At 43.1% G+C, this 17,640-nt stretch overlaps 1 protein-coding gene across 1 annotated transcript in view; it reads right to left on the reverse strand.

Moving 5' to 3' along the window:
- MYO3B (myosin IIIB) overlaps nucleotides 1–17,640 on the reverse strand; it is a 241,767-nt gene that overhangs the window by 154,020 nt on the left and 70,107 nt on the right. The window contains exon 8 of the mRNA XM_063305914.1: nucleotides 8,015–8,170. Within this exon, the coding sequence (XP_063161984.1) occupies nucleotides 8,015–8,170 (156 nt within the window). The remainder of the gene's footprint in view (nucleotides 1–8,014; nucleotides 8,171–17,640) is intronic.

The following is a 17,640-nucleotide window of genomic DNA, read 5'->3' on the forward strand; positions in this document are numbered from 1 at the left end:
ACTGGCTGAAAACAGAAAAGTTTTTCTTTTCTAGAAGCATTAGAAAAGATTTTGCAGTAGCAGGATGCCCATCAAGACTGATTTGGCAGGTGCCCTTGAAATTCTGAACTTAATGCATGGATGGTTTACAATCATTGTGTTCGGATTGAGGGCACCTTATATTCACAGCTAATTGCTGACTTGGCTTTCAATTGAAGTCCTTTTCTAAATAAACAAACAAAATCTCCTACTGTGTTTTCCCCCTTGGGCAGTGGAAAACATCTATTTTACTTCTAAGGGTTTTGGAAAACAAAACCTGTGAGTCAGACATGAGTAAAGCAGAAAAGACCTGATTTTTATTTTTTTAAAAAAATTGCATTATAGAACTGGTTTCTACATTAATCAGTCCTGGAATAAGTCCTTTAAATTCTTCATACGTTCTTAAGGATTTTATACCTTTCATAAAACAAATATAATCCTGCCAATCCTAATGAAATAATAATTACCCTCTTTGTTTTTGAAGAAATGAATTTTGTCAGAGAACTTATCAGGTAGGGCAACTGACTAAACATTAACAAACCATTTTTCAAGTAAGAAATTATTTAAATATTTAAAACTTAAAAACCCTAAAGCAGAAGGATCCCAGGCACATGCTTTACTCAGAATAGCAACATTGAGGAGGAATAAAGCATTTTATTACCCTCAGTCCTGCTGCTGGTCTCTGATGAGATTTTGTGGCACCGTGCCCTACACTTACGCTGATATGGATCGAAGGATGAAACGCTGGCTTATTCTAAGCAGCTTCGTGCAGCTGAACGCTGCAATGATTTATCAATACTGGACCCTTGTCCTGAAACTGGGCATGTGGCCCTGAGGCAAGTTGGGTGGGCCAGTCAGATGGTAATAAGAAACATGGTAGACAGAGTCTGCAGACATGGCTTCTGGAATTCTTTCCAAGCCCTTTACTAGCAGTGCCCCTAGGAGGTGTCTGGATTTTCTTCTGTGTAGCCAAGTGAAGTAACCTGTTGCCTCTGTGTGCCTTTTCTCTCCAGCGACTAATCAGGGTGTGCATAGAGAAAGGGAGTGTAAGGATCTAATCCAGATGGGAGCATGTATGATGCCCTTGTCCCTTATGTATATATGTATGTGTGAGAGTATAATCAAGATGGCGGCATACGTATTGCCTCTGCATGTATGTGATGGTCTAATTAGGATGAGGGCATATGTACTGTCTTTGGGCAAGGTATGTATGTGTGTCAGAATGTAATTGGAAATCAGTGTATATGTATTGTGACTGTGTTTCTACTCTCCCCTGGTCTTGTGCCTATAGGTATTAGTATGTACATACATGTCCATTGAGAAGCAAGGGGTGGCCAGTGCATGCTCCATTCCAAGTCATGTGACCAGGACATAGGAGGAAGGGAGCTTAGAATGGAACAGTTGGCAACATTCTCCCATAGGGATACCCAGGGGGATTGTTTTCTGGATTTTTTTTCCTTCCAGCCCCCAGCCTCATCCAGCCCATTTTTGAACTTGATCTTTCTTTTGCTGGCTTCTCCCACCACATCAAAATTGCCCTAGCTCTGTTGTACTTTCAGAGAATTACCTGCTGACAACAGAGTCCAGAGTCCCTTCATGTAATTTGTTTCCAATATTCCATAGGGTTGGAAAGACTAAAAAGGATCTGTTCAAATAAATACCTACACAAATCTGTGTGTCCAAGAAGAAGGAAGAAATTGGTTCACTTCTATTCAGTACCAGCTCCACATGTAGTGACACCTAGAGATCTATTCATATGGATAATAATGATGCGTGCTTCCAATATGTTTTTGTCAATGTTGATTCTTCTTCCACTCTCTTATGCTTCTACATATAGAACAGGGATGATCATGGGTTGGCTTTTCAGTTGCTGTTGAACTCCATCAGCATAGCCATCAGTAGTTGTTCCAGTATCTGGAAAGCTACTGTCATGCGCTGCCTACCTCTGAATAACGTTCAGACGCTGGTTTGCAAATCAGGTTCTGGTTTATTTCAGGGTAGGTACAACGTGGGTAGAAAAAAGCTGAGAGTGACAGGAGCGCGCCGGTGCGGGGTTTAAATACCCCGCGCCGGTCAGCGCCCCCTCGCTCTCGGTCACGTCACCCCCCTTTGTCCCATGCGTTGCCCTGCCATTGGTTGAGGGTTTCCGGGATCGCCCATCCTCAGGTTTCCATTCTTCTGCTGATTGCTTTCAGCTGGGCGATCCCCGTTGTATTGCCGCTGATGGCTTGGGTGGCTCCGTGATTCGTTTAGCTATTGTTTGTTAGCCGTTAGTCGTTGTGGGTTGATGGCTACTTAACTTGTGCCCCTTCACTTATTTCCTTGTCATTGTCATGAGTGCCATTGCGCTGATGACTTTAGCTCAACGGCACTCATGACATACTGCCCCCTTTTCGAATAGTGTTCTCCCCCGGTTTTCTTGGTTTTCCCCGTGGAGCTGTCAAAACGCCACATTTTTTTTTTTTTTTTTTTCAAAGTTCCCGCCGGAGTAGTTGTCGCCCCTCCCTTTGCTCCTCCCTCTACCACGTGCCTTCCCAAGGTGTGTCCATGGTGCGCATGCTCGGGTTCTGACCTGGCGTGCGCATGCTCCAACCACACCCTGTTTGTTTGGCTCAGTTCGGCGAGGCGAGAGGCGTGGCTGGTCGGGTGCTGCTCAGCTCCAGGTAGGGCCCTTCTTTTCTTATTTAGAGTGCGTCGCCTTTGTTGTGTCTCCTGGGCGTTGCCCCCAGGTTGCCCTGTTGCCTTGCTTGCCACTCCCCCGCGGCCGGGGGGCGGGGGGAGGGTGCTGGCGATCGTTTGTCACCACCCCGTGGGCCCGGGGCGGGGGGAGTGAGTCCCGGGGGGGGGAAGGTCCACCCAAGTCGCGGGCTTGGGGGGGGCCCTTTCCCTTGGGGCGCGGGAGGCGGGGGGGGGCCTGCGGGGGGGGGGTTGGTTTTGCTGACCTTGATTGCGGTTTGTCGGGGTATGCCCGGTGAAATGCTCTGGTCAGGTCAGGCGCGTTAACGTTGTGCGCCGCCACCCATTCCGGGTGGGGGAAGTGTTTCCACCTGACCAGATAGTGTAGAGTTCCTCGTTGCTTGCGGGAGTCGAGGATATCCCTGATCTCGAAGTGGTGTTGCCCGTCGATCATTAGCGGTGCGGGCTGTGGCGTGCTTGGGTGCGCTGGTCGGCGGTCGGTTGGCGAAGCAATCCGCCGTCTTGTGCCCTAATTTGCCACACCTCCCGCAGGGCTCCCGGTTGAACTTCTTTTTAGGGTATATGGGGCCGGCCATCCCCCCGTGTGGTGCGGGTACCTTTTTCCCGGCATCGTTTGTGTCTTCCGTGGTTGTCATGAGGAAGGTGCGGTGCGCGTGTTCGGCTTTCCCCGCGAGGTGGATCCACCCGTGTAACGTTTCTGGGTCGTCGCGGTAGAGGGCCCATTGGAGAACGTCGCGGTTGAGCCCCCTTTTGAAGATTTCCAGCAGGGTGGTCTCAGACCAGTCGCAGACCTTTCCCGCGAGGGCTTTGAACTCCAGGGCGTAGTCAGGGACCGTGCGTGTGCCCTGTTTAAGTCTCTGGAGTGCGCTTTTCGCCCGTACTTTAGCTAGGGGGTCTTCGAAGTAGTTTTTCATCTCTTTGATGAAAGCAGGGAAGGTGGCGAGGGCGGGGGAGCTGGACTCGTACAGTTGGACGTACCAGTCCGCCGCCCTGTCTTGGAGTTTGATCGCCACGGCGGCGATCTTGTCGGCCTCGGAGTCATAGGAGTGTCCGTGCCTCCCCATGAACTCCCTAGCGTTGGTAACGAAAAACGAGAGTTTTGAGGGGGTCCCATCGAAGAAGATGGGGAAGTCCTTTGGGGCCCGGGCGTTTTGTGCGGCCCCGCCTCTCGCTTCTCGGGGTGTGGTGTCGGCCGCCTGTGCCGTCTGCTGGCTCTCCGCTGGCCCGTGTGGGTTCGGTGCTTCGCTCGGGGTGTGGGCTTGTGCGGGGACGTCGTTGGGTGGCGCGGGGGGCATAAGCGCCTGGAGCATGGTCCGGAGTTCCGTCAGCTGAGCCCGCATGGCCGCGAGTTCAGCTCGTGCCTCCTCGTCCACAGCCCGCGCCGCCGCTGGGGCCGGTTCCGTTGGCGCGTCCTCGGGGGTGGGTTGCCGGTGGGGTTCATCGTCCCTCCGCCGCGGGTCCGCTCCCTCCTCCGTCTGATGGGTGTCTCCGTCGTCCTCCTCCGAGTTGAGCACCGTGGGGCTGTCGCTCCACGCCCGTTGCTGGGGTGCGATGTGGGGCGCGGGGTCCTCCGCTGGTTTCGGAAGTCGTGCTGCTCCCTCCCGCGGTCGGGTTGCCTCCGTCGCCATCTCCCCTTGGGGTTGGAGCTGAGGCTCGGGTCGGGTGGGGTGGGCGTCCATGGCTCCGGGAGTCCGCGGTGCCTCTGGCCTCGGTCGGTCCTCCTCTGTCTCTTGCCGCGCGGCTCGCCCTCCTTGCCCGCGCCGTTCCGGCCTCATCTTGCTGGTCTTCTCGCCGTCTACTCCTCCCGCGGCTCGTTGTCGTCCGGTGGGGCTCGGCGAGGCTGAGTTTATGACTCTCAGCTTTATGTCATGCGCTGCCTACCTCTGAATAACGTTCAGACGCTGGTTTGCAAATCAGGTTCTGGTTTATTTCAGGGTAGGTACAACGTGGGTAGAAAAAAGCTGAGAGTGACAGGAGCGCGCCGGTGCGGGGTTTAAATACCCCGCGCCGGTCAGCGCCCCCTCGCTCTCGGTCACGTCACCCCCCTTTGTCCCATGCGTTGCCCTGCCATTGGTTGAGGGTTTCCGGGATTGCCCATCCTCAGGTTTCCATTCTTCTGCTGATTGCTTTCAGCTGGGCGATCCCCGTTGTATTGCCGCTGATGGCTTGGGTGGCTCCGTGATTCGTTTAGCTATTGTTTGTTAGCCGTTAGTCGTTGTGGGTTGATGGCTACTTAACTTGTGCCCCTTCACTTATTTCCTTGTCATTGTCATGAGTGCCATTGCGCTGATGACTTTAGCTCAACGGCACTCATGACAGCTACGCTTGATTCATTCATGTTCTAGGGGACTTCTGGTTTTGAGTGTATTAGTTCAGCAAACAACAGAACCAGTTACCACTGCACTAAATCCAGTGGAACCCACTAACGTACAGTAACTGGTGCTACATATCTTTGTGGTTGGTACAGAGCTTTTAAGGGAGAAATAAATTATGTGCTGTAGTGAAGTAGACCACAAATGTAATAAAAATCAAATCAAAAGTGGAACCATTGGAAGGCACAACAAAGACACTCATTATTTAGAATACAATTGTTCTTGTGCTGGCTTGTCTTCCCAATCAATTGTTCCTTTCAGGTGGCCATATTTTATTAGTTCCTTATTACTTTAAAGGTATTATCTTGTCACAGTTTTCCCATCCAGCACCCAATGCAATATGCATGTACATTTCCTTTTTTCTCTGAAGACTAACAGAACAGCTTTCTCTTTCAAACAGGCATAGAAATAACCGATCCACATTCCTCTCTTTGTCACTGGGATAACATAAAAAGGAATAATGAGAATTCTTGAAAAAGTGCGAAGAATTGGGCCTGTGACCTCTATTACAGCAAAAGTACTGCATTTTTGAATGATCACCTAGCCTGATTGACCACAGTGGCAAGAGTCTACTGCTTGGAGTACTTTCTGCAAGCATCATAATTACAACACTGGCAACAACCTTAACTGCTATATCTCACATGCCATGACTATTACATTCCCTTTCCACCCCCTTCCTAAAGAGTGAGTGTGGCGTAGTGGTGAAGGCGCTGGCCTAGAAAGCAGGAGACGGTGAGTCCTAGGCCTCCCTTAGGCAGGAAGGGCGGTTGGGTGACTTTGGGCTGGTCCCTCTCTCTCAGCCCAACCCACCTCACAGGGTTGTTGTAGGGAAAATAGGAGGTGGGAGCATTAGGTATGTCTGCCATCTTGACTTATTTATAAAAAAGGTGGGACAAAAATATAATATTATTAGGATCTTATTAGGATCTGTGTAATCATTAGCAATTATAATGTAACCACATTGGAAAATGGTAGCTTTCTTGCCCACAGTAGGTTTTCTAGCTTGCTATCTTTCCCCTGATATTTGGCCAGATGAAGAAAGTGCATTAAAAAAAAACAACTCAGTTCTGCGTGCCCAACCTTTTGCGATCCAGCAGCTATTCCTGGCTTATTTGGAGATTATCTGCAAATTCTATCAGAATATGCAGAAGAAATTCCAAACATAGGCTTGCAGTTCTTTGCTTTCAAACACAAATTGGAACTGTCAGAAAAAGCTGCTTGTAAAACACCAGTGGCAGGCTGGTGTTCTAAAAGGTTGTCTAATAAGAAATAGCCTATAGCAGCCTTAACCTGGTGCCCTCCACGCCCCAGTGGTGTTGAACTGTGATTGCCAGAATCCACAGCCAGACAAAGAGAGTGATACTCTCACTTTGTAGCCTAAAACAGTAGAATTTCATTCTACTTCACGAATAGGCCAACTTCTTAACATAAACTGGGTTTATTCCACTTTATGTCCAATATCAGAAGATATGTCTCACAGTCTACCGAAGTCTCATACTGTGAGAGATTTAACAAAACAACCCCCCCCATACAAATAGTAATGATCAGAAGGAAGAAAATGTGTAACATAGCACCCATCACAGCAAAACAAAGCAACAACAAATACAACTGCAAAAATTATATTAGTCTTCTGAAGCAAGTTTGATCAATTTAAGCTCTTACTTCAGAAAAGTCTACAAGATAATTTCTCCTGTTGTGAAATCAAGAGTCAACTCACCTTGCAACTGCATTTATTACCGAATATTTAAATTTTTACATTAAGGCTTTTAGTTTTGAAAAAGCAAAGTAATAGTGCCTGAATAGGCACACACATTTATGTAACGTATGACCCGTGGCATTTAATTTTCTTCATCAACATTAGCAGGTATTTATTTACAATAATGCTTTACAGCTTATCTAGCACTAGACAAATTTCATATTGCAAAATCACTGCTGAGCAGAAATGGTACATGCTCATTTGCATTTAAATTTGCTTTGAAAACAGTGAAATCCTGCCACCCTATGGACAACCACAAAACCAAGCAACATCTCCTGTGCTGGCTTTCGAACCGTATTGGAAAAGAAGTCTTTCTTTCTTAGTGAATATGGAGTACTGGGCTTTATAGAAACATAGCTGGTCATACTAAGACATAGACAAAACAGTCATTCTCAGTTTTCCAAGCAGTAGCTAACCAAACCACACTGTTTTACACTTCTAATATGCCATCACTAACACTTTTTATTATTCACACAATAAAAATCACAAAGCAAGATCCTATTTCCTGTTAACATTTCATTTACTGATTAATGAACACTTGAGTGCAGCTGTAAGAAACAACTGTAATGTAACGTTTCCATTACTTTGAATGCATTTAAAAGAGACCAATAAGAAAAGTGTAAATGTTCTGTTTGTATGGGCTGTGCAACTACCATGAAGACCATATTCAATCAGGAGCAAAATCCTACTCTACATACAGGCATTGGTGTCTGTTCCTAACCATGTTGGCACCAGAATGATGAAATATGCCCCATGACATCACATACAAGCTGTGCCTTTTCAAATTTGCAACTTGATGTTGTATGCAAGGATATAAGGGGCAGGTCACAACATACATTTCATTTCATTCTTTGTTCCCAACTCCCAGGGATGCCCATGGTAAGGACACACCTAATAACTAAGTTATCAGCAGTGGACTCCAGAAGGGGAGGGCCATCCCCAAGTTTTCTGAGATGCTTCTCACCAAGTCAGTTGAGTCAGGATAAGCCTCATTTTACTGTGCAAGTGACAATGCAACTTCATTCATATCAGTTTTGCACACAGATCATTCAGGGAACTCAAATGGGGCAAAAAACTCAATCACTTTATACATTTATCTATAATACATGCATGCATTATAGTAAGAAGCCCTAGACTTCTACAGCAGAAAATCTGAGGAATTAGATAGTACCTCCTCTTGGCTATAGAGCCTAACTGTTGTTGTGCCAGAATCAGGTTACTCAACTGCTTTTGCAGTGCCATATCTTTTCCATGGGCCTGTCGTATGAAGGGATGTTCTAAAAGATGGGTGACTGATGGGCGTTTTTCAAAGTCCTTAATTAGACACCTGAAAAATACAATAATCAGATTATTCAAATGGATACACATAGCTCTGGTACAAATTATTACCATCTGTTTAGTTATATACTAAATTCTGGGTCTCAGCCCAATTTTGGGTTTTGCTTCAGCTGTATATTGGACTGCCTTGTATGTGAAATTAAATCTGACGTATTATTTTACCCTGATAATATCACTAAAGTTAGCATATTACAACACTAAATGTAAAAGTGCAAATCTGCTAATTAATTGACTTTAATGGACAGCACATTCGCTTTCTCTACAGTAACAGTTTATTCTGAATTTGCAAATCCTCAAGTTTGTTTGTCTGCTTATTTATTTATTTACTTAAAACATTTATATTACCACCCATCTTCTACCAAGTTCTGGAACTTCTTTACCCTTAGGAATGGAATTAAACTGCATTTATCATTATTTGTTATGAAAAAAAATATTAACTTACCTGGACAGCCAGGCAACAAAAATAACCCATTTCAAAAGCTCAACAAATGACCACTATGGATGTGCAGCGCTCTCCCTTTGCAGGTCGTCTAAGTCACATATTTTATTAGTGACAAAAGGCAAAATAAACTCACCACGTCACCAAGCTCAGCCTCTATCATCGTTAAAGAACATTAACACATAATTCCTACAACAATCCATCAGTGACATCTGCCGGTCTGGGCAGCTTCCATGCTCTATTTTAGACTTCCTAGAGCTCTTCTCAATACTTCAAGAACAAACCACCTGGGAAATGCTGTCCTTTACAAATGCTCAAGAGACGCCACTCCTGTTGGACCTGGAGCCTCCCGATATAAAAACCGAAACAACAAAACCCACTATCTAAAATCTAGCCGCCTACGCAGAGGTTTAAAAACCACTCCCAGCCTCCAATAAAAAGAAATCCATCATTTGGTTTTTATGGTTCTGGTTCCTTTCGTCTCTGTGCTTGTCTTTTTTTGGTATGTCAGCGTGCTCCAGTATTAAAAAATTGTACTTGTCAATCTCTAGAAATATATAACCTCTCTGGTAAAATTAGTATATGCCAACCATCAAAGCAAAAGAAAAGTATACACTATTTTAAAATGGTTTGTTCATAGTGAAATTATTGATCATTCCTGGCAGATCTTTAAAAGTAAAGGAAAGTGAATTCGTTAGAAAAATGTTGCGTGTATATGACTCACCTCTGTAAACTGATTGGAATACCAAGGCGCACTTTGCTTTGGAAATTATGGAGAAGGAAAGAATCTGTATACAATCACAGGCATTGCCTTTCCTTCACCATCCAGAGCAGTGTTTCTCAACCTTGACAACTTGAAGATGTGTGGACTTCAACTCCCAGAATTCCTCAGCCAGCACAGCTGGCTAGGGAATTCTGGGAGTTGAAGTCCACACATCTTCAGGTTGCCAAGGTTGAGAAACACTGATCCAGAGAGTTCCATCTGATGGGACCTAAGAGACAAACCTTTTCTGCCATAGCATCCACCCTTTGGAACCTCCATCTCCCCGAGTTGAGATTAGCCCCGACCCTATTGACATTCCAGAAATCTCTTAAAACATGTTTTTTTCAGCAGGCTGGGGGATCCCTTGGTATTAGGGAGCCCACAAGATGGTTGTATTGTATGTGAGATTTTGGTTCATTCTCTCATGATCTTCTTTATATTTTGTGTTAACTGTTTTTCATGGTCATTTAAGATGTGCTTTAATTATTTGCTTTATTGTACGCCACCCAGCGTCACATCAGTAAGGTAGGTGGTTGTGTAAATTAGATAGATAGACAGACAGACGATAGACAGATGATAGACAGACAGACAGACAGATCATAACTCAGTCCACATGTAGAGTAATCCCTTGGTCACAGCCACATGAATGGTCATCTGATGGGGGTTGCAATTTTCTGGCTGTAATCCACAAACCAACATTATTTGCGTACAAGAGGGAAATATCAATAACATGGGTCCAGGGAAACTTTATGGCTTAGAGAAATAGGAAATGCTTACAGGGAAAACTCTAAAAACATACCCCCCCCCAAACTAAACAGAACTGGATAGTCACCCCAGAAATCTGACTCTTTGAGGGAAGATCAGGAGGGAAAAGGGATGAAAGGGAAAATCTTGGAAAAAGGAAAAGGCTAGCTAGCTGGCACAATGAACAGAAGCCACCTGCCCTTATAGGTCTGACTTCTTTATTTCAGTGAACAAATTCACATCTTAGGTGACCAGATGTTGAGGGTAACCAACTAGGGTTGGTAATTTCCATTATGATTATTTTCTCCCTTTTCTGTAATTGTCTTGGCTTCTAGACATAAAACTAGCTGCCTGCATTTCCAATTTCAATTAAACAACCAGTTTTCGTACAGAGCAATGGTGAAATTGTCCATTTTAAAATGATGGAATCCTTGCTTCTGAAATGGGTCAAGAAGCTTCCCTATGCTTATTACTCATGCAAGAAAATGAATATCATAACTAGCTGTCACAACTTGCATAGTGAAATGGTTTACTAACTAGCAGCTGCATAATTGAATAACCCCCAATGTTAAAAGCAAAAATAAGCAAACCAAGTCCCTGAACCCAGAACATTAGACTTCAGGGGACATACCGTAGTTCCAATACATTTTCTCACTGATGCGTCACCTACACTCTGAAGTGGCACAGTGCAGGATAATTTCATTAAATGCTCTAATGTTTGCATACACAGGTTATTAGTTATCTAGTTAAAAATTAGGCTTTCCCCCTCTTTGTCTCAAAAGAGGTTGGCCTTTTTTCAAAAAAAAGAAAACATTGGATTATTTTAGTTGAGGGAAACTACCTTCACGCTGTCATGCATGGACTTCAGGAATACGGAACTGTGATTAGAATGAGATTCTGCAAAATAGCAACATACTCTGGAGCCAAAGTATACTTACTCAGAACCACTGAGCTTAGTCCCCAAGTAAGTGTACATATGAGGCATCCTGCATCTGATGCAGGCAATCAGTCTGAGAACCTCCATAGCATGCTCTCAAAAGTTCAAATGTGCACACCAGCCCCAAATGCCTTCATTAAATGCATAAGTTATTTGTGGGACCGCCTCCCAGGAGTGCTCCAGGTCTCTTCCGTTAAATGTTGCCTTCTAGCAGAACCTAGGCAGCACACCTACTCAGTAGTGGTCCTTGCCCTTTGGAACACCCTTCCCCCAAGAAGGGTGGCAGAGCCCTGCCTTCCTAGCTTCCTGGAAGGCCTTGAAGAGCTGACTTTTCTGCCAAGCATTGGGGTCAAGTGAGGCTGGAGGCCAGTATACTTGAAGGTGGATGTGCAGGAGTGTGTTGCCTTTGGGGCACCAGGAGTTTTTGTTATGGCTTTTATGTTTTTTACCATTTTATTGTTATTTGTAAGATGCCCAGGGTTATGGTACCTAAGATGGGAGGCTATATAAATCAAATAAACAGATGAATGTAGCAACCTGCCTCCCACGACCCATGCATTGGAGAATAGCTTTCTTGGAGAAATCCCAAGAACTGGGACTTTGGGTCTTGCAGCTGCTCTCACATCTTTGGCCTGGATTTCAGAGACAAGCCTTCTATACTCCATCAGAGGGCCTGGAGGAGGGACCAAAAGGCAGATCTCTTCCTGCTTCCTTTCTTTTAATATTATCACCACCAAAAACAGAAGGTCAAGTGTCTTAAGGCCTTTGGCAGATGTGCTGCCAGGATTTTATTGAGTACTCAACAGAACAGAACAACAAGATAGAAATTCTACAAGTAAAATTAATAAGAAGCTCACCAAATGAGCTGCCAGTACAAGCAGAAAATAAGCAGGTTTATTAATAATACTAAAGCACAACTCCCCTGCTAGTTGAAAAGCAAACAACTACAACAAATCAGCACAAAAGATGTTAAATTTCTTCTTAATGGACACTGCAATCAATATAGGCTGAGAAAATACAGAATATATCTATGAATAATGAATTATCCATAATGAGCAATTATTTTAAGTTACAGATTTGTTTTTAAGATGAGAGAAATCTAACTCCTGGGAATTGCTTAGTTTTTAGAGTTCATTGTAGGCTACTTAAAAGAATGTTCTGCAGATTTCCTGATGGATACCTACTACAGGAAACATGTCCTGAACATAAACCTGGATATTACCTAATTGTCATTTTATCTTACAATATAAATATTGCAAATCTATAATGCCTGTCTTTTGAGTGTTTGGAGGTCTTCATAGGTGGCCTGTTAGCAAATTTCTTGTTCAGTTTAGTATTATAATGCTCCCAACGTTATTTCTATCTCATTACATTATAACACTGGGAAAATGCAAGTGGCCTGGCTTCTAAATTGTATGTACGTCATATAACTACTTATGATTGTCTTGTGATACTCTTTTTTCCTTATATAAAATATTGTTTGCAAAAGAAAAGCATGTTGAATTTTATCCAAACTTCTTTTATGGTGCTTCATTGCTTCTCAAACTCTTAAAGAGCTACTGTCCTTTTCTAGGAAAGAAAGCTAGTTTAAGTAAGCCAAGATAATTAAGATTTATAAACTTACACTAACTTTATACCCATGTCTATTGTGACTTCCTTCCAGAATTCTGGAGTGATGGTTTCCTAAGTTTGCTTAGAATTGTTCTTTCTCCAGAGACTACTCTAGAGGAAATGATCTGCTGCTGTGATACAGATTGCAAAAGGGGCCTGTTTGCACTAAGCTCTGCCACTTTTTAGTAAGCCCAGCATCCCATGGCTTGGGTTGTAGTGTTGTGTTCCTTTCTGAAGAGACTGCAGGTAAGGATGAGCTCAGTGTCCAGACAACCTTTCTGTGAGTAGTTGTTACTCCATTCTTAAAACTAATACAGCATTCAGGTTCCAGTTTCTGCTGGGAAGATTAATTTTAAGTATATTAATTCTCAGATATAACCAGCATCACATCAAAAAGTGTTGAGCATATTATTATCTGTATAATAGTTGAGCCAACGAAGAAGAAATGGACAGGCAGAATTGCCTATGTAGGCAATGGACATTTCCCACAGAGATTAATATTAAACCAGTTCTAGATTGCATACATGCAGTATACCAGTAAAAAACACCAAAAAACTATCCCTCTTTCCCTTCATTTGAACATGGTCCTCCCATCAGAGTTAGCCGTTTAAGGACCACATATTGGGGTTCATCATCTATGGCCAACAACTCAGTACAAAATACGCACATATTGGCTTAGTTCTAAGATTCTTTTGGATGGGTCAGGAGTTATGGTACATTTCAGGGATCTTTTTGTTTATTTTTGGCTTACTGTGAGCTGCTCATAGTTATAATATCAAGTTGGGTGGCTGTATAATTTTTTAAAATAAATAAATAAAATCTTTTTGTTTCTTGGTGTATATGTTTGCCAATCTGCACAAAGATTGCAAAAGGTGTGTGACTTATCCAAGTCAATGAACCAAGGCTTATATAAATCAAAGGAACATGGGAAAATGTGATTTCCATGGTTATTTCTTCCATGGTTATTTCTTGTTTTGTAAAGCAAGGGAAGAGTGCAAGGAACAGTAATTCTATGCTGTTGTCTCCAAGTTCTTTGACAAGAGCCAAATGCATAGCTTCCAATGATTTTCCAGACTATATTCCTCTCCCACAGGTTTTAGTAGAGTTCATTACAGTGAGCAGAAGCCCCAGCATCCTGGCTTCATTTAATTCATTCTCATTGTGGTGAAATTGTTGAAACCTTTCTTTGGAGCCCGTCTTGCTGTCAGCTGTTCAAGCCTTTCTAAGCAGCTCTGCTAAAGGAAATCTGTTTCCTTCTGCTTGAATTCTGCAGCACCCTTCACTGGCATGCCTGCCAATGAAATAACCTGGCTTGGAAGCAGTACTTGTCAATCAGAGCTGTATGTTGCCATCTAAAGCAAGAGCTCTGCTTATAACATGGACTTATTTCTGTCATAAAGTTACTTTTGATTTGGAATGGCCTGAATTGCAGAAAGATAATTGTATCTTTTGAAAGTTCTATCCCTGAGATTTAAAGGAATAGATGAAAATAAAACCATCTTCAACATTACTCCTTTTTTGAGTTATAGGTGAAAGGGTTCTTAGAGGACCACTTGTGGCCTACCTACAGGGAATGGTCCTTGCTATGCATCTATAATGAGCGATCTGTAATGTAGGAGAAAATAAATACAACTGGACCATTGATTTCCATATTTATTGTTGACTAAATGTGAAGTTCTATTAATTTACAAGGTACACAGACTGGGTTCCATTTCTTTGCTTTTGTTCAGTGTGTCTCTCATCTTAGGAGGAAGAACCTACAAAGGAAAATCTAGTCTTGCAATTCTACCCTTATGTGGGAGTGCTTAATGAAATTTCTGAGGAAAAAAATGCAGATCAAGAAGTACAACTCCATTCTTTTTCTTTGTTTATGGCATGCCCCAAGAGAATCACTTAAGAACAAAAGATCATGAGAACAGTCCTGCTGTGTCATGCACTGCCTACCGCTGAGTAAAGCGCAGACACTGGTTCGGTTGAAGCAGGTTCTGTTTTATTCATCACGTAGTGTCAGTTGTGGAAAAAAGCCGAGAGTGAAGGGAGCGCATCGGTGCGGGGTTTAAATACCCCGCGCCGGTCAGCGCCCCCTCTCCTTAGGTTACGTCACCCGCCCTTTGTCCTGCATCCTTTCGTGCCGGTAGGTGTAGGGTTGCGGGGCCCCTGCGGGTGCCCCGGGATCGCCCATCATCGGTCTCCTCCTTCAGCCGATGATTGCTGTCCGCTGGGCGATCTCCATGGCGCTCCTGCTAATAGCTTGGGTGTGCCTCGTGATCCGCCTTGTCTTTGTCTTCTTTTCCTTCTCTTTGTGTCGTGATGGCTTTGCGTGCTATGCTTATTTTGTGTCCCTTCCTTCTGCTTCCTTGTCTTTGTCATGTGTGCCAATGTGCTGATGTCTTCAGCTCATCGGCACTCATGACATGCTGGTTCAAGTAAAAAATCCATTCAGAACATAATCTTCTTTCACACAAAAACTTCACTCTGAGGCAATATTCTCTCCTCAACTGATATTCAGAGCCATTCTGTTCCATGGCCTGTCCAAGACAGCCTAATATATTCTGGGCTACATTGTTATGAAGCAGTTCTCATATTGCTATTCATATACTGTACAACAGATTATCCAAGTGGGGTGGCAACAAAACTTTAGAAATATATCCTTATTAACTGGTGTCCTTCTTTTCCAGGTTCTAGCTATACAATCTATACTATCCATTGTAAGAAACTTAACAGACCAATTCACTCATCTCAGCGCCCGTCTGCTTTACTTATTTTGTTTGTCAACTGACATCAAGGATTTTGTTGCTACCTAAGGTGTTGTGTCCCTGTTTTGGCTTTGGAGGGAGAACTAACTTTGGTGTGTGTATCTGATTTAATGTTTATTTTGTGCACCTCAGGTTTCTTCCCATAGTGGATTTCTCCTTTTGTTTCTCAGTTACTCTAATCTCCTTTAATCTTATCAAGAACAAATTACCTGAGTCTTGCCAGTACAGAGAACAAAAAAAATCTATACTGTAGAAAGATTGCTTGCAAAACTACCAAGTTACTAGTTGTCTCATTTTATTAAAGGGACATTTCATTCTTGAAGAATGAAAACAAGATCACTTATTTTCATTTCACTATTTATTTCATCTTTTTGCAACCTGGAATCCTCCTATCTGATCACTGTGACTAAAAATAACAGAAGTCGCGGTTCGTCTCCTCTGGATGGTAATAGATCAGGAAAAGCTCATTCATTAAATTGACCAGGCTAGGTTCCTCTTTCAATGCAAGGGCTACATGGAAGAGCTCTTGTATACTAAACTGCCCAATGCCTAACTCCAAGTGCCCAATTTGCTATCATGCACACCTAAAATTGCAATCCTACATGAAGAAGCAAGAGAGTGATACACCAAAGCAGGAAATATAAGAAAATAATGGGTGGGTGCACAAAAATATGCCATCGTTCCCATCCTGATTTGGCACTGTCTTCGTCAGCAGAAGATCACAAACGTTTTATTCTGATGTATAAAATATTAGCATTTGGCAAAAAAGATTTATGTCTCCGAGTAAAACGTATTTGAAATGCTTCTAAGGGATGAGGCTTGCCGCATATTTGCAATTTCCATCCCTGAGCCAATGGTGTCCTTCTTGTAGTCCAATCATTTTGCTGATCCTTTTGCTGACCCACCCTCATTGGCATTCCAGTCATCTTCCAAACTGCAGCCTGCATGTTGCATTACAGCCTGAGACTCGTTCAAAGGAAAGTGGGTGGGCATGGCAGCTGAATGTGATTGGAAGGTCCCAGCTAAACCCTTCTGCCTGTTTTATTGCCCTACAACTGGGCATTCTCCTATATTGGAAAATACTTAACACATAGTTTGCATATCCCTTGGCTTGGTTTTTTGTTTGGGAACTAAAGCCTTCCCATTGAACATAGCAGGATTTACTTCCATGCAAGAATACCAAAGCTGATGGTTGACATACTGCTGGCATTTTAATGTTTTGCAAGGACCAAGTCGCTATGTTACTATGGTAACAAATCACTCTGGCAGGGTGAACAGGTCAAACTTAAGTATCCTCAGTTTTGGGTGTGAGAAGAATGACCATATAAGAAAATTGCCTGGAAGGAATTTGCCTGGACTTGTTTCAGTTTCCTTTCTATCTGCCTTCCTCCCAGTCCTCTCTGAGTGCTTGTGAATGCATTAGTTTGTAAATATGGTTATGTAAGAAGCTTTCTGTAAATACATTTATTTTTATAGAAATGCCTGGTGTTTTTTTTTTCTGATCTCTTGGGCCAAATGCTTTCCAGCAATCTCTGACACATACCACTAAGCTTAGTGAAAGTAATCATGGAATGAAACACAGCAATGTGTGTGTGGTGGTGGGGGGGTGGCATTCAGGCTATATTTTGAGCTACTTCTTCAGTAAACATTGGGAGTCCACAGTTGACCAATCTCTTTATTAGAACCAACTAAAATGCCACAATAGTAAGTACATACTGTCTTCACGTTTTCATATTAATATTCCATTGATTGATTGAACTTATATGGCCACCTCTCTCATATAGTGATCCCAACAATCAATAAAAACAAAAGTAAAAACATGTTGGGGGGAATGCTATTTTGAAACTTATATTTATCAGGCTGCTCTGATCATGAAGATTCTTGTTCTTCATTCCATAAATAACTATGAAATGACACAACAGTCTATAGCATCCTCCCCCAACCTTCACATCTGGATGTCACTGGTTTCAGAGATGCTGCTGTAGATAACAATAAAATATACTGAAAAAGCAACAAATGCAGCATAAGCTAGCCTTGAGGAAAGTCAATCCATTAGTTAATTTTTAAATCAAGCACCTTCCATTATGCTTTCATAACTGAAAATTAATCCTCATAATTCATTAGTGTCACTACATTAAACATAGGTTGCCGCCATTTGTTAGATTACCAAAATCTAACATGCTGGTGCCTAAATATTAATTTTGTCCTG

The sequence above is a fragment of the Candoia aspera genome, chromosome 1, assembly GCF_035149785.1.
Source record: "Candoia aspera isolate rCanAsp1 chromosome 1, rCanAsp1.hap2, whole genome shotgun sequence".
In the NCBI taxonomy this organism is placed as follows: domain Eukaryota; kingdom Metazoa; phylum Chordata; class Lepidosauria; order Squamata; family Boidae; genus Candoia; species Candoia aspera.